The 20,193-nt window shown below is 44.9% G+C and overlaps 1 protein-coding gene across 1 annotated transcript; it reads right to left on the bottom strand.

Annotated features, from left to right (window-relative positions):
* Window positions 1-8,719: 8,719 nt before the first annotated feature.
* eftud2 (elongation factor Tu GTP binding domain containing 2) lies at window positions 8,720-18,871 on the bottom strand. The gene is made up of 28 exons (XM_083677644.1): window positions 18,764-18,871; window positions 18,225-18,330; window positions 17,939-18,101; window positions 17,725-17,803; window positions 17,449-17,524; window positions 17,273-17,338; window positions 17,126-17,161; window positions 16,948-17,038; window positions 16,745-16,827; window positions 16,444-16,610; window positions 16,004-16,128; window positions 15,780-15,843; window positions 15,585-15,675; window positions 15,280-15,415; window positions 14,839-14,966; window positions 14,206-14,399; window positions 13,965-14,076; window positions 13,726-13,866; window positions 13,517-13,618; window positions 13,245-13,327; window positions 12,974-13,060; window positions 12,248-12,374; window positions 11,770-11,857; window positions 11,393-11,511; window positions 10,913-11,007; window positions 10,646-10,799; window positions 9,571-9,678; window positions 8,720-9,450 (listed from the first exon to the last, which is right to left on the bottom strand). Exons 2-28 carry the CDS (start codon window positions 18,324-18,326, stop codon window positions 9,355-9,357), a joined length of 2,913 nt encoding a protein of 970 aa, XP_083533770.1. The 5' UTR covers window positions 18,327-18,330; window positions 18,764-18,871; the 3' UTR covers window positions 8,720-9,354.
* Between the last annotated feature and the right edge of the window lie 1,322 nt (window positions 18,872-20,193).

Here is a 20,193-nt window from a genome sequence, read left to right as displayed (position 1 = left end):
CACACATTTGTTTTTACAATCAGTTTTACCCTGAGAGCTTGCATGAATGATTCACGCCGATAAGGATTCCCTTTGCTAGAAAATAAGCAATTTCTCTTGTTTTTCAAATGTCTGCTACAGTGTGTCGTCACTGTCACATGTGGAATGTCAGCTGCAGACGTAGACGGAGGTCAGAGGTGACTGCAGGGAATGTTTCCCTCAGACTGATGTAAAAGCACCATGAGTCATGAGGACGAGGACACGCTCTGCTCTGCTGTCCTGCTGTTGATCAACAGGACTGTCTTGTGTTTGGACTTGAGCTTCTCTGCTACATGACGTATATCTGAGAGTCAAAACCATGTTTTAGAACAAAGAATGTGTTTTGTTGAAAAAAAATCAACTCAACAGTCTGCCCTAATCTGCTAGACACATCTGCTAGACACATCAATTAAATGAGCAGGGCACATTTGTTGGAAATCTGCCAACTTTGGCCATTGCCACAAAATTCTGTGAGAAGTTCCAAACAACAAAATCCTCCCTAATAACAATATAACCCCCCAAAATGGATTTGCAGTGTTTGGGTTCTGCATGAGCACACAATTCATAGATGCAGCCAACGGAGACAGAAAGGCGACAACATGCAGTAACAACATGTTTATATGAAAATTGAGTGCCGGGAAGGACACTCAGTTTTAGAAAGCGTTTTTTCGAACACTGTCATAAATGAAATATTTCTTTAAAGGGATCTCATTCCCTGATCGCTACCGATTAAACATTGTCATTACAACCATTAGGAAGCTTTGAGAAAGCTTAAATGTTGGGCCTTAAGCAATCAATTCGAAAATACAAATCTAGAAAAAAAATTAAAAAACTTCAAGCTCAAAATCGTACAAAACGCTTTAACTGTACCTTTACTCTTCTTTTGCCAAATACATTCTATCTAACAAGCCTCATTCATCCAAACAAACATCCATCACCCCACACAAAGAAAAAAAATCTGATGGGTCCAATAATCAATATTATTGAATACCGTCATATTTGGAGCATATTGTGATGTTATACAGTCTGTAAAAATCCTTACAACTGCAGATATACTACAAGTGCAGTCCCGCTGTTTTTTCAAAGCGGTGAAAATCTCTTTGTTTCACCAGACAATTTAAAACACCAGCAACATCAGTCATTTTTGCTCACCCTGGCATGTCTTCATTCTTCAACTATAATTGATATTATCCTATATACTGTGATATTTTCTAAAGTAATATCATGATTATGAAATTTTTTATATCACCCAATCCTATCTCCTACCTCCCTAAATCCAAGTACAGTATGACCTGTATTCAGTGGATGACAGACTGCTCTATGTCTATATAAAATATTGGTATTCAATGAAATCCGCCCAATCAGCAACCGAAGCTGTTCTCCAGGAGTAGCCAGATCCGCAATCCAATGGCCAAGCTGTTCTGCAATACCAGCCCGATCTGCATACATGAACCAAACTGACTCACAACCTTAACCAAGTCCAAAACCCGGTGAAATACAGCCTCACACAGTCCATACATTACACAAACCAGAACCAAACAATTAATCACTACTCGCCATGTCTGCATACCTGAACAGAACAGTTCCCACACGACAAAGCCAATTTGCAACAACCATTAATTAAATCAAAGGCAAGGTACACAAAACAGACCCCTTCATTTCAGCCTCACTCAAGATGTTTCTCAACTACAAATACATGTCAAAATAACCTGTCTCGCCGAGAATCCAAAAAGCATTTGGGGTTCAGACACAAAGGCACTGTCTCCTCTGTCTGTGTGCTGAGTTTCCAGGATTAACGCTGATGTGTACTTACGTCTGTTCAACTGGATAAGACATTATATATAGATATTTCATTTTTTGTGGCACCTGCTATGAAAATGCAGGCACAGACAGTGAGAGCTAAAACATAAAATTCCTATCATACATACATATGTATAACTTGAATTTCAATCCCTGTCTTGAAAGTGTACACCACATTAAGTCAAGATAAAACACACGTTCTTGTCCAGACAGCATTTTCTCAACCATTCAATCCAAAAAGCATAACACATCCTATGAGATCTATGATTAGACATACAGTAATGTAAAACAGCCAATCGACTGTAGTCTTCACTATATCTTAGCAACCAGCCTCTAACATCCATCACACCTCTGTCCCAGTGTTCTTTCTCAAACAGATTGCCAACACAGAGCATAGTGTGTGTTTTAACAGAAAAAGGAGAGGAGCACATCAGTCATGATCATAACTAAAGTGATGGGGGATGTGCATTTCTATGCTGCCATACAGAATGTGTTCCTCATCCCTCTCTCAGCGCCGGGGCCGAGGGAGGTTGCTTCCCCTCCCTGATCCTCTCCTCCCCCAGTGGACAGGTCTTCCCTCATCTTCCCCAGGGAAGGAAACGAGGAGCCAGGACGGGGGGGGGGAGGGTTGGAACAGGAGGGGTGTGACAGTGAGGGACTGCTTGAAAGAAAAAACCATCCCATGTTGAAGATGACAACCTCAACTATGCAAGGCTGAGAAATGAGAAAGCAGACAAGGGGAAGGTATTGGAAAAATGTGGGCGAATACTGAGGATGGTTGAACTGTCAGCTCACTAAACTGAATAAATGCATGCTATCCATATTTAATGAAAACCAATAAGTGTGATTCATGACTGTGACTCTTGGTTGGCGTGACGCCACATACAAATTCATCTCAGACTAGATTTCTATATTGGACAGTACTACTGCAGCTTGGTGCAAAACCCATTGTTCTAACTAATGTTTGAGTCAATCCCAGTCTGTCATTGACAGATGTTTAACACAGGAACCATAGGCGTTCTGGACTGGGAACAAAGGATGAAATGCTCAAGCGGCAAGCTATTTCCAAGGTTAAATGGTGGGAGAGCTATACTGTACACAACTACATCCATTACTGATACATTGACTACAGCCAAATAGAGAAGAGCTGCTCGAAATAAATACAAGGATTAGGTAATAAAGTGACTTAATGGTTTAATTAGTTTATCATTCATCACCATTATAATTATAACCAAGCTGTGGGCTGCTTTATAATTACCTGGCATTGCTTAAAATCTGTCTGTTGTTCAGCCAGATTGCCAGGTAAAAACATCCACAGGACAGAGAGGACAAAACTGAGGACATAGGGCTGGCGGGTGCATTTGACATATTCCATTGTGACATGTTTATTTCACGTGTTATTAAGTTGATTACTTACTCATCTTTATTTGTTTAATTACTGATATCTGAAAACCATGCCAATGGCTTGAAATACAGGCTTTCCTTGTCAGTTTAATTCCAAATATTCCCAATTTTTTCAAATGGATTAAGTAAAATAATATGAACAATAATAATAATAATAAGAAGAAGAAGAAGAAGAAGAAGAAGAGGCCTAATAATAGTTTTCTGGCTAATATTATAATATATTCATAATATAAATTAACATTCTGCTATATTAATGGGCTAATCAAGAAATAATCGTATGAACATTTTGAAAATCGCTGCGCTTGACTACCAAAAATCCCTTATGCAGTGGTTTATGTGCAACATTATGTAGTCTATTGCATATAGCCACAGAGTCTCTGCTTCCCGGCTCAATGACTGTAACGGCCACGAGGTTCATCACTGACAGCTTGCGAATCCTATTGACTGAGCGGCCAGCAGGTGATCAAAAGGAATGGTACCTATGGGTAGATGTGCACATGAGTTTCAAAAATCCATGTAATAGAATGTTTGCAATGAAAGAAAGGGAATGGCGAATATCATCACAGATCATCATCCTCGTCATCATTGTAGCCTATCTTATTGAGAAAAATAAGGCACCTCATGTACTGTAGCCTAATGCAATCTGAAATCACTTAACTAATTCTGAGTCCCATTAACCGGTGATAGCTGGACTATTTGCTAGATAAGAGGTGGGGAAATGAATTGCACGCACAAATTAGCTGAACGTTGCGCGGCAAATGCCAATTTACCCGTTCCACTCGTTCATCTCGCATGCGTCTCCAATCACAAAACTACCTCTCCAATCACAAAACTAGCCTATACCGGTGTGATCTTGCCCTCCCGATGCTGCTTTTGTTAGCTGGGCTAGACCAATTCAGAGAATTCAGTTGTGTAGGCTATCTCTGTCACAAAATAAGAAATTGGCCATGAGTATACAACCTTCACCTGTGCGTTATGCATGCCAGCGGCGCATTTGATTCCCGATCTTCAACACGCACGACGACAAACACTGATTTGTGCTGAAAATGAATAGACTATTAAACACGAGTAGTTGATACCATATGTAGAATTATTAGGCTAAATCTTACCGCTATGCGAGTCTGTGAAGATGATTTTATACAGATAAGGTGTTCCGCGAAATTGATAGTCGATTCTGGGCTTTAGGAAAAGTCCAACGTATTTCGCCGTTGAGTGTATTGTTTGCTCCAGTTCTCAGGAGAACTTGAATAGTATTACTGTAGTTATTTCATAGCCTCATTGAAAGCTTGAGCGTTCTTTGTCCATGTTTCTTGAGGATATCGACTATTCTCTCATGACACGATGACGTGGATAAAAAAGATGCTCTTTGCAGTGTAAAATATGTGCCAAAATCTCCATGAGCGCATTCCAGAATATAATGCCCGATAACAGTCTTGTTGTCATTTTGGCATTAATTACCGTGTCAGGGCTACTTTACTACCGAAAACAGCAGCATCCGCTCCTCAGACACATTGTTGAGTGCATTCGCTCTTGTATTCATATCTGTCGGCGAGTTGGTTTGCAACAGTTCTCAGTTTTTGATAAACACATGAATCGCTCACATCCTGAATCTCTTCATTATTATCCTTTGGGTTACTTCATCTTCAGAAAACCGGAGAGTTGCAGCTCTGCAAATTGCATTTGGTCTAATCCACCTCAATCCGACGGTGAGTTCTCCTCGTATAGGCTATTTATTTTGGCGTGCGTTTTTACGATGTGGCTTGGTCGCTGGGTAGACTACAACACGTTTCAGTTGAAGATGAGGAGACGAACACCGGAGACTGACAGCTTGATCTTCTGAGAGAAGCATACAGTGATGTCTATGCGAAGCGAAGGAACGGTGATATTGCGCGCAAGCATCTTTGACAGTGCGCGTGCCCGACAGGTTACACATCTTGAATTTTGGTGACACAAATCAAACTACATCGCCGCACGTCGGCGGACAGTGTTACTTCGCAGAATTTTGTCGCATCGAATTATATAAACTTGGAAAGTAGCTATTTGGGAAAAAATAGCCTACAATTTCAACTAAATACATTAAACAGTTAGAATCTTAATATAATTGTGCAGGAGAGTTGCAAACTTTTTATGACATTGAAACATCTTGTTCTTCAGTAGGTATATAAGCAATATATCGTTGTTGTTCTTTTTTAAGAACTATTAGGTGCATATAGATAGGCACTTTTGTGTAATTACAAAACATTAGTTTTACACAAGCATTCAAAGAATTCACTTTGCCTAAATTGCCCATTCATAATCAGACTGAAAGTACTTACCCTGAAAATGTCTGGTATAAGCTTTGAGTTTCTTATGAGGGGATCTGTCTCGCGGACACCCCGTTTTCTATCTCTTCCATCATTAGAAGCGCGCTTACAGACACGGAAAGTTCCAACGGTAAAAAAAATCCTGGTCCTTTTTGACATCACCGCGGGGCAATGAAATTGAGAGTGACAACGGAACCGGGGTTCTGCTGTGACCAGTGGCATTCTCTGATCCCTCTTCGTGGTGATAGCGCCTGTCAAATCAGAACAGCCTTGACAGGATTGGTTGGGTCTGGTCTAGCGTGAGAACTGAAGGCGCTCAGAGATGAGCCGATGCCAGGATCACATTGGTTTTCAGTTGTTGCTGAACGCCAAGGGCCCAAGAGGGAAAGCTTGGATACTGATACAATGTTGATGAGTGCAGTCTGTTGGATGTCGAGTGACACAGTTTGATGACCTATAAGGAAGAGTCTAAATGGCATAAATCACCAGGCCCCTAATAACTATGTCCAAAAGTCAAAAGAGACAAACAGGCTCCAAAAAATCCCTTCTGTACCATTTCAATAAAGTCAAATCTTCCATCCTTTAACCACTGGAAAGGAACACCACACTCACTCCAGATGCTGCAGCATTTGCAAAAGGTTCTGTGTTGTGATGGGGCTGGTCTGGAAGTTCTTTTGTGCAAAGCCCCAAGCGAGAACACATGTCTCATTTGGCCAATTGAAATAGGGCGAACATTGCATGAAGGCTTATTGTTCTATGCAAGGGTCACCCTAAAATTCCCTAGCTCCCCTCTGGGTCTCCTTTCCAGGCACTCATGTGTCTGTGTTTGTGCGCATGCAGCCTCAGTCCAACTGAATCTGTGTTCTCCAGGATGGCTTGACCTCTGCATCCTCTGATCTCCCTGATTGGAGGATGATTCAGTGTTGTGGGTCCATCAGGTGCCCTAGGGTCTGAGAGTCACACAGTCATGTGGTGTTTTTTTCTTGTTTGTTTGGTATACACCGACCTTGCCGGACCTCCACATGTCTCTGACCTGCCGGGCAGCAATGGCGCCCCCGTGTGTCTGTAGGACACGTCTGACTATTCAGGAGGGATGGACGGAGGGGAGGTCAGGTTAGACACACATGCTCCCTATTACAGTAACGAATAAAAGGACGACCTTAACATTCAGCTCTAACCTCAAGCCGCCTACCACCACTTATGCATCTGCAATACTTCAGAGAGGAGGCACAGCGTGTCTCAAATTCCACCACCTTTAGTCAACTCAGTCTATGGGCAACATAATATGGCACAGACAAAATAATGCAAATAACATCATCTATATTTAGTTTGTGGATTACTATGGTGATTCTACCTGTTTATGCCTGGATTAAGCAACCCTTGTCTAGTAACCACAGGGTGGGGTTGATGTGAGAGCAATGTGTCAGCTTGTGATGTAAAGGAAGGGAGAGGTGTGAGAGAGGCGGGGGCACATGACAGAACTAGAGAGCTGTAAGGTGCAGATAGAGAGAGAGAAGAAAGGGGTATCAGCATGTGATGAAAAGGAGGATGAAACGAGGCGGATGACAGCGGATGAGAGAGGGGAGAGAGGGAAGAAAGGGCCTTGCTCAGGAGGGTGCCCTTAGCCAGGCCCTGGCAGAGCCGAGTCTCGCTCTGGTCTATATTTAGTACAGAGCCCACAGATTGCAGCAAGTGCTCCGGGGCCTTGTGGTCAGACCGGCAAGAACCGCTGCCATCCGTCCCACTGCCCAGGGCCATACACAATCACAACTCACGCCAGCACAGGGGAGGAGGGGGTAGGACCACATATATAGTCATAATCATACTACATGCAGACCAGTACAGAGGAGGAGGGAGTTGATCACATTCTGTCACAACAGATGTCATCAAAGGAGCGCGGAGGACATGCATGGTCATAGAGTTATCTACGAAGGCATCCTTGTGAGTGCTGTGTTGACAATGGAACCTGTGTTTTTTGTGGTTTTAGCTTTAGAAAAGGACACAATATCCCTTATCCACATGTACTGTAGGCTATTCATGTCTGCACAAATCAAAATCATACACGTACCCTGAAATATCACGCAGAGACAGAATTGACATTCAGTCAAAATGTCAAAGCGGCTCCAGCCAGTGTTGACCTCTCCCACTGCACCCCACACCCTGCCTCTCCTCTTCTGTGTCCGTTCAAGTCATGGTGAAAGCAGTGAATGACAGGAGACTGCTCAGTTCAGATGTCAAACCCCTCGCTAAGTTTGACAGCCGCAGTGTTACCCACACATTAGGTCATCAAAACAAAAGAGTCTAATGCATTAGCAGTGTAGTCATGTGTGTAGGCCTACAGTATCAAGCCCTGTTCACCACAACTTATATTTAAGCTTTTATGCCATATGCATAATGCCTAATATGCATAATACAGGATAATGGAGGGTTGCAGCTATTTTCTACTTCAGTATCACTATAGAAGAGAGGGCGTTTGCAGCCAAACCTGCCCTCGCTAAGTGTGACAATTGCTGTCTTAATCATACATTAGGTCATCAAAACAAAACAGTCTAATCCCATTAGCAGTGTAGTCATGTGTGTAGGCCTACAGTATCCAGTTCCCTGTTCACCACAACTTATATTCAAGCTTTTATGTTACATTCATGGCTAATATTCATAATACAGTGTGGAAATGGAAAGTTGCAGCTAATTTCTACTTCAGTATCACTGGAAGAGATGGCGTTTGCATCATCTGTTCATTTTTGGAAGCTCTCCTACCACTCCTACCTCCCACTACCCTCCCACCATGCTACCCATCTCTCTGTGCTTAAAAACAGGACCATGTGTGACCCCCCCCTCCGTCTCCGTCTCCGCTGTGCCTGTCTCTGCCCATCCAGCAGCCTGTCTATCAGTCTCCGCCCACACAGCACCACAAACAGACACGCCAATCACTCAGACTGACGGCTGTGCTCCGACCTGGCAGTGTACTCCACTCTGGACGGAGTATGTCCACTTCCATGTCCTCCTCCTGTGTGCCTAACGAAACACCTAGACAACGTACATAACACACCCAGATAATGAAGATAACACCTAGATCATGTACACGAGGCCATGATGTGTGAAACTTCAGAAAGAAGTGCTAATCAAAATCTAAGCATCGAGAAGGAAGTGGAGAATAAAGAGTAATGGATAAAAACCAAACATCCACAACTTGATCAAACAGGCAGATCTTTTTATTCAAACAGGCATACACCAGGTCAAAAACATCACATTTCTTTTTAAAAAAAACAAAACATCAAAACAACCAAGCCTGTTTTTCTTCTTTTCATCTTATTCTACAAAACATTTGAGAATTTACACATGTAAAAAAATACATACAAGACACAGGATACAACAGCAGTATTTTCAAATGACTGAGGAGAGGCTGGTGTTGCTGTGTCACATCACACCCTTTAACTGTAGACATACATCTCTCTCTACGCCTTTTGACAATTTAGGTCAAAATAAAATCTCAAACTCCTTTTCTAGAGGTAGAGTAGGGATGGACAATATTAGCTTAAGGTACCAGGGTCTGTGTGTTTTCACATCAGCACTTAATTGATTAATTTATTCATTTGAGGGTACAGTAGATACCCAATTACCAATTCTTAAATAAATTGCTGATATGAGGTAAAAAAAACGAAAAAAAACTCACAGACCCTGTACTGCAACTCTGTGACCTGCTTTGCCAACATCAGTGGACATGCTAGTCCCATACAGCGTGGTGTGATGTGTAGTCATTGGTGACGGCTGAGAGTGGAAGTTGTGTTGAAGGGTGTCTCTGTCCTTCTGTGTCCGTGCGGCGTGCTCCTCACATGGGGTAGTTGAGCACCACGTCCTGCTTGGCCAGCTCCAACAACATAGGGTCGTCGAAGAACTTGCTGATGCTCACATCCTCACTCAGACCCTGCAGGGGAACAAACAGTTAAATTATGGAAATAGTGGTGGGAGGGGTGGGGGGGGGTCACATCTCTTATCTTTCAAACACAACGCAAAACATGCAAACACAAGATATAAATCGTCTCACCTTGCGCCTGCGGGTCTTGATCATGAACTCTCTGGCCAGGTGAGGGGCAGGTTGCGGCTCCAGAGGTCTGATCACTATGCTCTTGTCCAAGGGGTCACCGGGCACAATCTGGAGGAGAGGATGCAGGAGGGAAAAAAGTGAAGAGAGCAGAGATGGAAGGGGAGGGAGAGAGGGGGGTGAAAAGGACAATTAGCACTCTCCTTCTTCCCCTGTCTCTGTTACTCCCTCTCTTCATCATGGCAACATTAGCTCATCTAATTTTGAGTAGAATGTCCAATTAAAATGATTACTTAAAACCATTATCTCCAAAACTACCTCTCACACACACTATTTTCACGGGTACATGACACGTGTGTGATGAAGGGAGGGGAAAGAGAGGAGGGAGTTGCTTAAGAGTGCTGGGAACTCTTAGCTCAGAAACAAGGAGTGGGCTCTGCCGTGATCTTTTAAAAGGCCAACCATGCACCTGCCCCCCCCCCCCGCCTGGGACTGTGTGGTACCAAACCCCCCTGGCCTCAGGGGGGGATTAAATGGGAGAAAAGTCAATGGAGCGACTGAAGCCCAATCAACAGATGGAGCCTGGCCACTAACCGGCTCTCACGCCACACTGATTCTACACCGGGCCTTTTACACACCAATACTGGGAGTCAGTGTGATTATACCAGCGAGGGAGAGCAAAGTACCCTGCCACTCAGTTCCAAAGAGCGACAGGTTGCGGCAAATGAGTGAGTGAGGAGCGCTAACTATTTTAGCCTGACACGGCTAAACAGTGAGACACACACACACACAAACACACACACTCAACTGTGTCATGTCAGTCGAAGGGGAAATAGACAGAGAGACTACCCTACTGTACATAAAAGCTGCTGACTCAACACCCTGCTTCTCGGCATCAAAAGCAATTAAGTCAGAGTGGCAGGCATGTTCGTGACTCACACCATGACAGCTGGCATGATTGTGTGTGTTAAAGTGTGTGTGCGTGCGTGCATAAACGTGCAGGTGATGGACATAAAGAGGGCAGAAATGCCTGTATGTGTGTGTGTGTGTGTGTGTGTGTGTGTGTCTGTAATCTGACCTGCCAGTGATGGAACACAGACAGGGAGAAGGCCTGTCCCTGTGTGTGTGTGCGCAGATCTGTCTCAAAGCCAAATGAGTCGATGGCTGGGATGAAGGCCTTGATGGTGTAGAGAGGTGATCCTGGGATGGGGGCATCCTGAGTCACATGGCCTCTGTTTCACAAGACAGAATATCAGATTAAAAACACATTTACACCACCCCATTAATTAAACAAATATGTTCAGGTCAACTTCTGGGGGGGGTGAATGTTGTGTTGTATACTGACCTCCGACGAGCCAGTACTGTGTACACAGCAGACACACAGTCTGCCGGGGCCTGCACCTCCACAAAGTAATACGGCTCCATCAACCTTGGGGTGGCCTGGAGGAGGAAAATAGGTTAGCTGAACCAGGACAGAGAGAGAGAGAAACAAACAGGGGGGGGGGGGGGGGTGTAGAAGAGGTAGAGTCAGCAAATGAAAGTGGAAAGACGGGAAGAGAAAGCCAGAGTCTTCAGGGGGGAAATCAAGAATCAAGAATGAGGGGCAGAGGAGAGAAAGAGCCGGAACGCAAAAAGAAATGAGGAGAATGGGAACGTGATCTCACCTCAATTAAAAGAGAGGCAAGTCAGCAGAACCCACCGTGGTAATCAAGGTAATGGAACATTAGAGACGGTGAGGATGAAAAGAGATGGAGTGAGGTAATGAAAGGGATGGCGGGAATGGAGAGAGAGAAAGAGAGGGGTGGGTGGTGGGGGGTGGACTCACCATGAGGAAGGCGGAGTATACCACTCTTCTGGCGGTGGGGATGACCTGGCCTCCTCCCCGGTGCAGCGGCTCCTGAGCAATGACCGCATCCAGGATCTTAAACTTGACGTTTCTGATAGCTGACGGAGGGAGTAAAGGTTGTTTAATAACTGTGTGTGTATATGTGTGTGAGTGAGTGTGCAAGTGAGTGTTTGAGTGTGTCTGAGAGAGAGAGAGAGAGAGAGAGAGAGAGTGTGTGAGAGAGAGAGAGAGAGAGTGTGAGGTAGAGAGTAAGAGTGTGCATGTGTGTGGAAATGGGAGCAGTGGAGGGAGTAACGGTTGTTTAAGAACTTTGTGAGTGTGTGTAAATGAGAGAGGTGCAGAAAATGGACACTTACGCTCGTCACACAGAGGCCCCTCTCTGGTGCCCCACTGGAAGCCTTGAACGATGCTGTCTTTCACTGAGCCCAGGAGAGCTTTGTCCACCTACACATACACACGCACACACACAGAGTGGGATTGTTACTCTGTACATAACCTACGACCAAAAAACGACGCATAGTGTGTTTGAGATGGTGTCACAACAATAAAAAGAGCTATAATGGGGAAAATGGAGTTCCAGGTGGAACATATCACTGTTACACACTGAAGAGAGGTGTCGCCCACTGGCAGGGGGCACTTCTCCTAGTACCACCACGTGTCACGCTCACGCCAGAGCCAACTGCAGGCCAAGACCTCCACCAATACCGCTTCACACCTCTTCTAGATCATACTAGTCATCACCAACATCACATAGACACGCAATGCGAGAGAGAGAGAGCAGTGAGAGAGAGAGACAGACTCCAGACAGGCCCAGCCAAGGAGCCATTAGCTCACCTCAGAAGGCAGTGTGTCATCTACCAGGATGTTGGGCCCCGTGGTGTCAGGCCCAAAGGCCCAGATAGACCTGGCAGCCAGCAGATCCCAGTCATACTTTGTCTGGAAGAACTCTCCCAGCTTCTTCCTGGAATGACGGGGGGGAACGGGGCGGTGGTGGGTGATGGATGGGGAAGGCAGGGGGTTGAAACAGGAAGAGAAAGAGAGGGCAAGGGGGGTTAGTTTAATGGTGTGTTAAGTATGTCACTGCTCTGGCATCGCTGCACATGTTGGCCATGCCAGGCCCAGATGGAGGGCTCAGATGAGCAGCACACAGCAGGGATGAAACTGTCACACACACTCTCTTCTCATGCACACACACACTCTCTCTCTTTCTCACATGCATACTCTCTCTCTCTCTCATGCACACACGCATGCAGAGCCACAGCTGTGGCTAGGAAGGTGGGCCTCCAGGTACGGTCACGGCAGGTGTACTGCAAATGGCAGGTGATTTGTTGATGACAGGTAAAAGGACAAGGCCTATAGCCAATGACCTGTTTACATGAGTAAGTGGTCAGCAGGTGTGTTTGAGTGAGTGAATAACAGGTGTGATATAGTTAGTGACAGGGGTGTCACTAACCGTGATGTGTTGGAAACAGGGGTGTCTAACAGTGACGCATGTTCATGGTGGGTATGAATAATAGAGTGTTTGTGTGTGTGCGTGTGCGTGTGCGGTGGGCTGTGTACCTGTTCCACGAGATCTGGACCACCTCATTCTCGATGTCCTCAGCCAGACCTTTCTCCAGAGGCTCCGCAATCATTGTGATCTTATTCCTGTCAATCAAACCACACCGCTGTCAATCATCAAAAAGCCAGAGCCATAATCTCACAGATCATACAGTCTTAGGCACAGCACACTAATATCACATCTCACCATGAGACACAGACCCACATACTCTAAACAGTCAACGCTAACTGGTGAGGATGAATAGAGGCAGTGCTTGAGGTCATGGCTCACTTTTTGTTTGGCGTCTCGGCGAAGCACTTGAGTGACGACGTCTCCACGACTGTTTCGCAGAAGGTCACAACGGGGTCAGCCACCTGAGAGGGGGGCGGTGGTTCAGGGGAAGAAGGGGAAAGAGAGAGAGAGAGAAGTTTGAATACATCTCCCGTGTCAATCAGGAAAAAATGTGGAAAGGGTCTTGTTAACAGTTGTCATGACATAGGATTATATTGTTACAATTTGCTGATAGAAGGAGGAGCAGGGACATGTGCGAATGCGAGGCTGACCTTGATGTCGATCTCAGAGTACATCTTGCGCAGGTCGTGCATAACACAGTCCAGGTAGAGCTCTCCAGTACCCAGGATAACGTGTTCTCCAGACTCCTCCACCTGAGAGAGAGACACACACACACAGTCAATATTCTCCCACCATCATCAGTGGCAGTGCTGTGGGTATCTTAGTTCCTCTGCAGTGTTGTAGGAGTGGATGTGGGTACCTTGGTGGTGAGGGAGGGGTAGCTCTTGTTGACCTTCCTCAGTCCGTCCAACATCTTGGGCAGCTCGGAGGGGTTCACAGGCTCCACCGCGATCTTGATGACAGACGCTGTGTTGAACTTGAGCGGTCTGAAAATCTGGGCCTGGGACAGAGTTTAAACAGTTACAAACCACTCTTTATGGTTGTAAATGGATTGATACCGTCAGACTAGTTTTTTTTCACACACACACACACACACACCTCCTCATTCCCTCGGGGCTCTGTGATGGTGGCTGTCTTGACGATGTGCTGGTCACAGCCTTCGATGAGAACCCAGTTACCAGCAGGCACCCGGTTCACCTCAATCTGGTACCTGTGGTTAAGAGGAGGGGGTTTGGTCAATTAATGGAGAGATAGATAACAGACAACTCAACTTGGTCCATCATATTCTCAAAAGGACAGAGTCCTCAGGGTGACATCATGGCAGCTAGTCATCTCTTACCTGGCCACATTGATCCAGAGGCGTCCCACAGTGCAGACCTGGGAGTCCTCCTCGTCCTCCAGGGTGTAGTTCTCCCCCAGCACCTTGACGGGCTGCCCCGCCTGGATGGTCCCACTCAGCACCCGGCCGAACGCATGGAACTGCACCCCGTCCTCCGTGCTGTACATCTTAGTGGTGTGGCACATCAGAGGACCCTGGGGGCACAGAGAAGGAAGGAAGGGGGGGGGGGGGGGGGCAAGAGAAGGGAGAGAGAAAGGATACAAAAAGGAGGAAGGGAAAAACATGAACATAATGAGTCATCCTGACAATTAGAAGAAGAAAAGAAGAAGAAGAAAAAAATAAAACTTTGCCTTTCAGCCATCTCATTTCATTACAGCCACGAGATTTAAAAGGGCACTTGGAAAATGTTGATCAATGCTGTTCATTTTCCAGGCTGCCACCTATTGGTTTTTCAGCATCTCGCTTTGCCTCCAGTCAATTCCAATCGCCTGCTTGCTTAATTGCCGTCCCAGTTACAATGACTTGATTGATTCAAGACTGGAAACACATTCCACCAATTAGGAGCCAACTACCATGTCCATGGCCCTCCAGCCCATCACCCAGCGTCAGTCTGTCTCACTCCATCGTACTCACGTCAGGGTCGCATTCCGCCATGGCCTCCCCCAGGTCCGAGTCCAGCCCTCCTGTGTAACTGTGCTCTATCTTGTTCTTGGCACCCCCTTGTGGTGAAGGGATGTGATGCACACACATGTCCACAAAGCCTGCAAGGCAAGTTCACGCTCAGCTTCAGATTGGTATGCTTGTCACATTTACCAGACGCATAACATTTGCCCTTAATTATACACAGATAATCATAAGCAGTATGAAGACACAATGCCCACAGCACTCTCGGTAATAGCAGAACTAAGTAGCTACAGTCAGAGCATAATAATAGTGTTCAGCATACACCATGCACAATAACAGCTATAATGAGAACATCAGAAATTGCTGTGATGGCCTCTGGTAGAAAATCATAATGAATTGTGATTGACAGATTGAGAATAAAGCAGTGGTGGGGGGAGGCAGACGTCGTACCGGTGAACTCTCCAAAGAAGCGGTTACAGACCAGCCGCAGCAGGGGTCTGATGTTGAGCTTGAGCTCCTCTTTGGTCAGGTGGATCCCCAACTCATCCAGCACCCGAGGGAGAGAGGTGTCACAATCACCCACCACCTAGGAGAGAAGGAGGAGGACCAGGCATAGAGGTTAGTCATTATCACAGTGTGTGTTTTAAGGGTGTTGTGTGTCTAGATAAGTGTGTTACCTCTGTGTGTGTGTGTGTGTGTGTATTGAATGTTTGAGATGTGATGAGATGTCAGAGTTAGCCTTTAGGGGGTCTCACCTGGGACAGGATCTTGTAGAGGGGCTCCAGCACAAACTCCACAAAGCTGCGCTGGGAGTTACTGTTGGGGGCTTTCTTTGTGAATTTACGCCTGTGGAGAGACAGCAAGATGTGGGAACAACAACATGGGGTTATCGCCAAGCAGTAGAATTAAATTAGAGTCTAAATTACAGTAATAAAAAATAAGTGCCTCACGTTTTGGGGTTGAAGTAAATGTCTCCCCAGAGCCTTTTGGCGAACTCGTTGTAGTTGATGTCACCTGAAACACCAGAGGCAACGATTAAGTCTGAGGTTGAAACAACAAAACATGCAGCAACTGGCCAGAAAAACAAGGCCTTGGTCATGTCAGATATGTGTTTACACACACTGCTCATGCTAGGTGTGGAGGATGGTGTGTGTACATGTGTTGGTGGTCTCACCGTGGGTATCAGAGTAGATCTTGGCGAAGGAGCCCAGGGTGAAGCAGATGCTGAACATGGAGCTGGCGAAACACACGTTCCCCAGGAGGGGAGACACCACCAGGTTCTCATCTGTAGAGTAGGTGCTGAGGGAAGAGTGGCCCCAATGTTACCAGGACAGACGACACAGCATCCGACCTCCAACAGGTCTAATCTTAAGGCCAGTGGTTTGTTTAGGATAGAGTCAAATGACTTCTGTGATGGAGCAAATGCAAACTGCTTGCTACTCTTTACAAATGTCTGCACGATACGGATAACCATAGTTATCTCATCTGACATCATTACAGGACAGGCTCATTGTCATGCATGGAATGGAATGAGGGATGGCATCAACCTGACTTCTACCTCCAGCAGCCTCCTCTGCTCAGTACCAGCCTCCCACTGTGGCTCCCCATTATTACCTGAGCATGGCGTTGACCTCATCCACGATGTGGCGCAGTTTGTAGTAGGCATCTGTAGGGGGCAGCTTGAGCTCTACTATGAGACGGTCCACCTTGTTGATGCAGATGGTGATGGCCAGACGCTCCTGGACTGCATGCTTGATCAGACGCTCAGTGTTCAACATCACCTACACAGAGACAAACAGATGCCGGGGTTAGGGGAGGAACGGTGAATCAAGACACAGGTGTAGAGAGAGGTGAAAGAAAGAGAGAATTTAAGACCGGGACAAATAGAGAACATCGCAAAAGAAAGGGGACTCACTCCTTCAGCTGCATCAATGAAGAGCACAATGCCATCTGATATTCGGATCCCTGATGTGACCTCATCTGAGAAGTTTACGTGGCCTGCAAAAATGACATAGGAATGACATTTACTATCCACCATTCTACAACAGTCAACCCACCACAACACGCAGTGTTGCTGTCAATAGTATCCACCAACTCCTCTTGGTCTCCCTTATATACCTGGTGTGTCCATGATGTTGAAAAGGTAGGATTTGCCTCTGGAGTCGGGAAGCACCATAGTGACGGGAGTGCTCTTAATACCAACCCCTCTCTGTGGAAAAAGCAGAATCATCAGAATAACCAGATGTATGACCGTGTGACCATACAAGGCTACCAAAAAAAGAAAAAATACACTCACCTCCTGTTCGGTGAAGAGAATATCTGTGTAACGTAGCTGAAAAAAAGAAAGAAAAGAGTCCAAGGCTCATTGAGGCTCTACTTGGGCTAACATGAAATCAACAGTAAAACCGACGGCAGGGTAGTCACACTACAGCGAGAAACTCACATCGCTGTCGTCCCTCTTCCGGATCTCTGGGTGTGTCTGTTCAATCAGGCAGTCCACAAAACATGTCTGGAGGAGACAAACAAAATCATTCAAAAATCACCATCAGACTACAATCTGACACCTGTGAGTTGGTCAGGTCTGGCCCAGGTGCAGCTCCAATGTGTCAAGTGTCTAACCTTGCCATGATGCAGGTGGCCACACAGGGTGATGTTACGGATCAGCTCAGGACTGTCCATCAGATCAGCCAGGAACCTGCATAGAGGAGGGGTAGAGCAGTTAGAACAGTATGTTTGTGTGAATGAACACCCCCCCCTCCTTCTGGTACCACCGTGGCACAAAGCACCTGCATAGTATGATGCAATGCATCACACATACAGCTAGCAGGGAATTCAAGTACATATCAAAATGAGCAGATATGCTTAAGTCTTCCTGGGGAGAGGTTGATTACTCACTCCATGTCATAAACAGTGGCAGGCAGCTCTTGCTCCATCAGGGTGAACTGCTTATTCTTCACAGGTTTGATGATGGGCTCTGATGAGGATAGAGAGGAAATAAATGTGTTCATTCTATTTGACATTTTATCTATCGGCAATGATACATGTGCATGGCAGTGTGGGTGAATTTATCTGTGTGTGGAAGAGAAACTGTGTGTGTACAGTCTCTGACCTGTGAGGGGCTGGGCATCTTCTTCCTGGACCAGAGTTTCCACCTCTGGCCCATACACTTCCTCTGCTGTTGGATAGTACTTTTTATCCTCGTGCAGGACCACCTCCATCCCTGGCACATCTTCATCAGCATCAGCTGGCTCCTCATCCTCTTCCTCATCAGCCTTCAGAGAGATGTCATGGGTAGATCATACATCACAGACACACAATCTCAATTGTTATCTATTACACACACACACACACACACACACACACACACACACACACACACACACAGAATAACATACCTCATCCACATCTCTGTCATCTGCCTCCTGATCATCGTCCTCATCAGAGTCTAGCTCTGGACCAATATAGTTCCCGAACTCGTCATAGAGATCCGTCTCCATGATTCTGTGAAAAGTAATATATGTGAGGGTAAATATTATGTATGACCATCAGCTTTCTGAAATATAGTAACAACGCGCAGTTGTTGTTGCACATATACCGGAACTTGTTGACTGGTGGTGCACAAGGCGGGCATTTGGCCAAGACAGGTTTAGATATCAAACATGCACTTGAAAAACAATGCAGAACACATTGAAAAGACCTCAGGGTTTGACCATTTGGCAATTTTATAGTAAAGATAGCTATACAATCAAAGGAGCAATCTTATGTTTAGAGTTCTTAGCTGATTGCTAGCAGGCTAGCTAGTAGCTAGCAGTAGCAAGGCTCAGATGAATGACATACCGCAAGCAATACGTTTGAGCTGCGTTGCTATTGATTTTTCTGATATATTTTCTAAAGTTAGTTGCTTTCGAGAATTATGCAACAAAAACACACTTACCTGTGTGAGCCAAAATAGCGGTAGTTTTAAAATTGTAGGTCTTTTCTTTGATTGTTCACAGTGATATTATCCCTTATTTCCAAACCATGCACATGTAGGACCCCTCCGCGCAAACGACGTACGTAGTCCTAGATCGGTTTTAGGCTCCCTCCATATTGCCGTACAGAATGCATCCTCTTTGGTATTTTGTAAGAAGAAGGTACTTTGGTAAGAAGAATACGAATCTACGCATGATTGATTAAATGTTGATTTTTCATTGTAAAAAGCAAACAGGTACTGCTAATGATAACATGGGACAGATGATATTCAGGCAGATGTCTAGGAACTCTATGAACAAGTCATTCCTACGCATGCGCGTACTAGATATTATTTATTTATTATATTCATATTGCGTTTTCTCCCATTTTCTACTATGCTATATTGATATTATATGGATGAAGGTAAATTGAAGTGTGATTATATGAAAATGCCTTACCAGCTTACTTACTAGGCAGACCTCTTCTAAAGCCACAGTCTAAAGTTTTTTTCAGTAATAACAATCCTTTAAATTACATATTTTTGTAAGTGGGCCACTCTTTGACGGCATGTAGAAGTTAATGGGGCTTTAATGGGGCTCAATGTGGCTTTACAGTGTTTTCCCCGTCACTTTATTGGTGAACAGCTGAATGATGGGGTTGGAGAAATGTAAGAAATTAAATGTAAGATGGAGTTATGGATTCAAGGACTGACCATCCATGAGTTCAAAATCATAGTTTTAACCATGTGTTCTATACAGTGTTGTTTTACTCCATTGTTTGTAAAACATACAATTGTAAACAAAGCTTATATTTTTGGTTTGATGTGGTAAGGCAGTTGAACTAAGCTTGTGAAGCATTTATCCGTTATATCTTCAAGAATCAATGGTTATATCATTAATTTAAAATAAATGAGGAAACAATAACATATATGATATAATACCAATAGTTGATGTTCTTTCTAGCTGTTCTTGTGATATCTAATGAGTGTCATTATAACTCTAAAACAAAGTTATAAAATGCTTGAAAACAATATTTAGCTTCCCCCAGTGATACAAACTGTGTTGGCACAAGCATAGCGTTTAGCTATGCTGAGTATTATCAGTAGCTCTGGCGACGGAATCTGCTACTGTCTTTCATGTGTTAACATGTGGAGCGACTTCAGCGTTTTCGTAATCCATAGACCATTGATAATATATAATAACCCATAGATAAAACTGGAAGGTCAAAGGTTGGCATGATATTGGAACATGCTAATCACCTGTAGATTGAGAGGTAATATTCCCTACTGGTGTAAAGTGTCAGGGTTCAGGAGGGGAATGTTGGCATTGGGGTGGTGGACGGGTATATAGTGTAAATAGCAATCTGGGATCAGTACATACATTTTTTGACTTTTAAAATAATTATATATAGCCA

The sequence above is a fragment of the Argentina silus genome (assembly GCF_951799395.1).
Source record: "Argentina silus genome assembly, chromosome: 9".
NCBI lineage: Eukaryota > Metazoa > Chordata > Actinopteri > Argentiniformes > Argentinidae > Argentina > Argentina silus.
The sequence above is the reverse complement of the archived record's forward strand: the minus strand, read 5'-3'. Positions and strand labels throughout refer to the sequence as shown.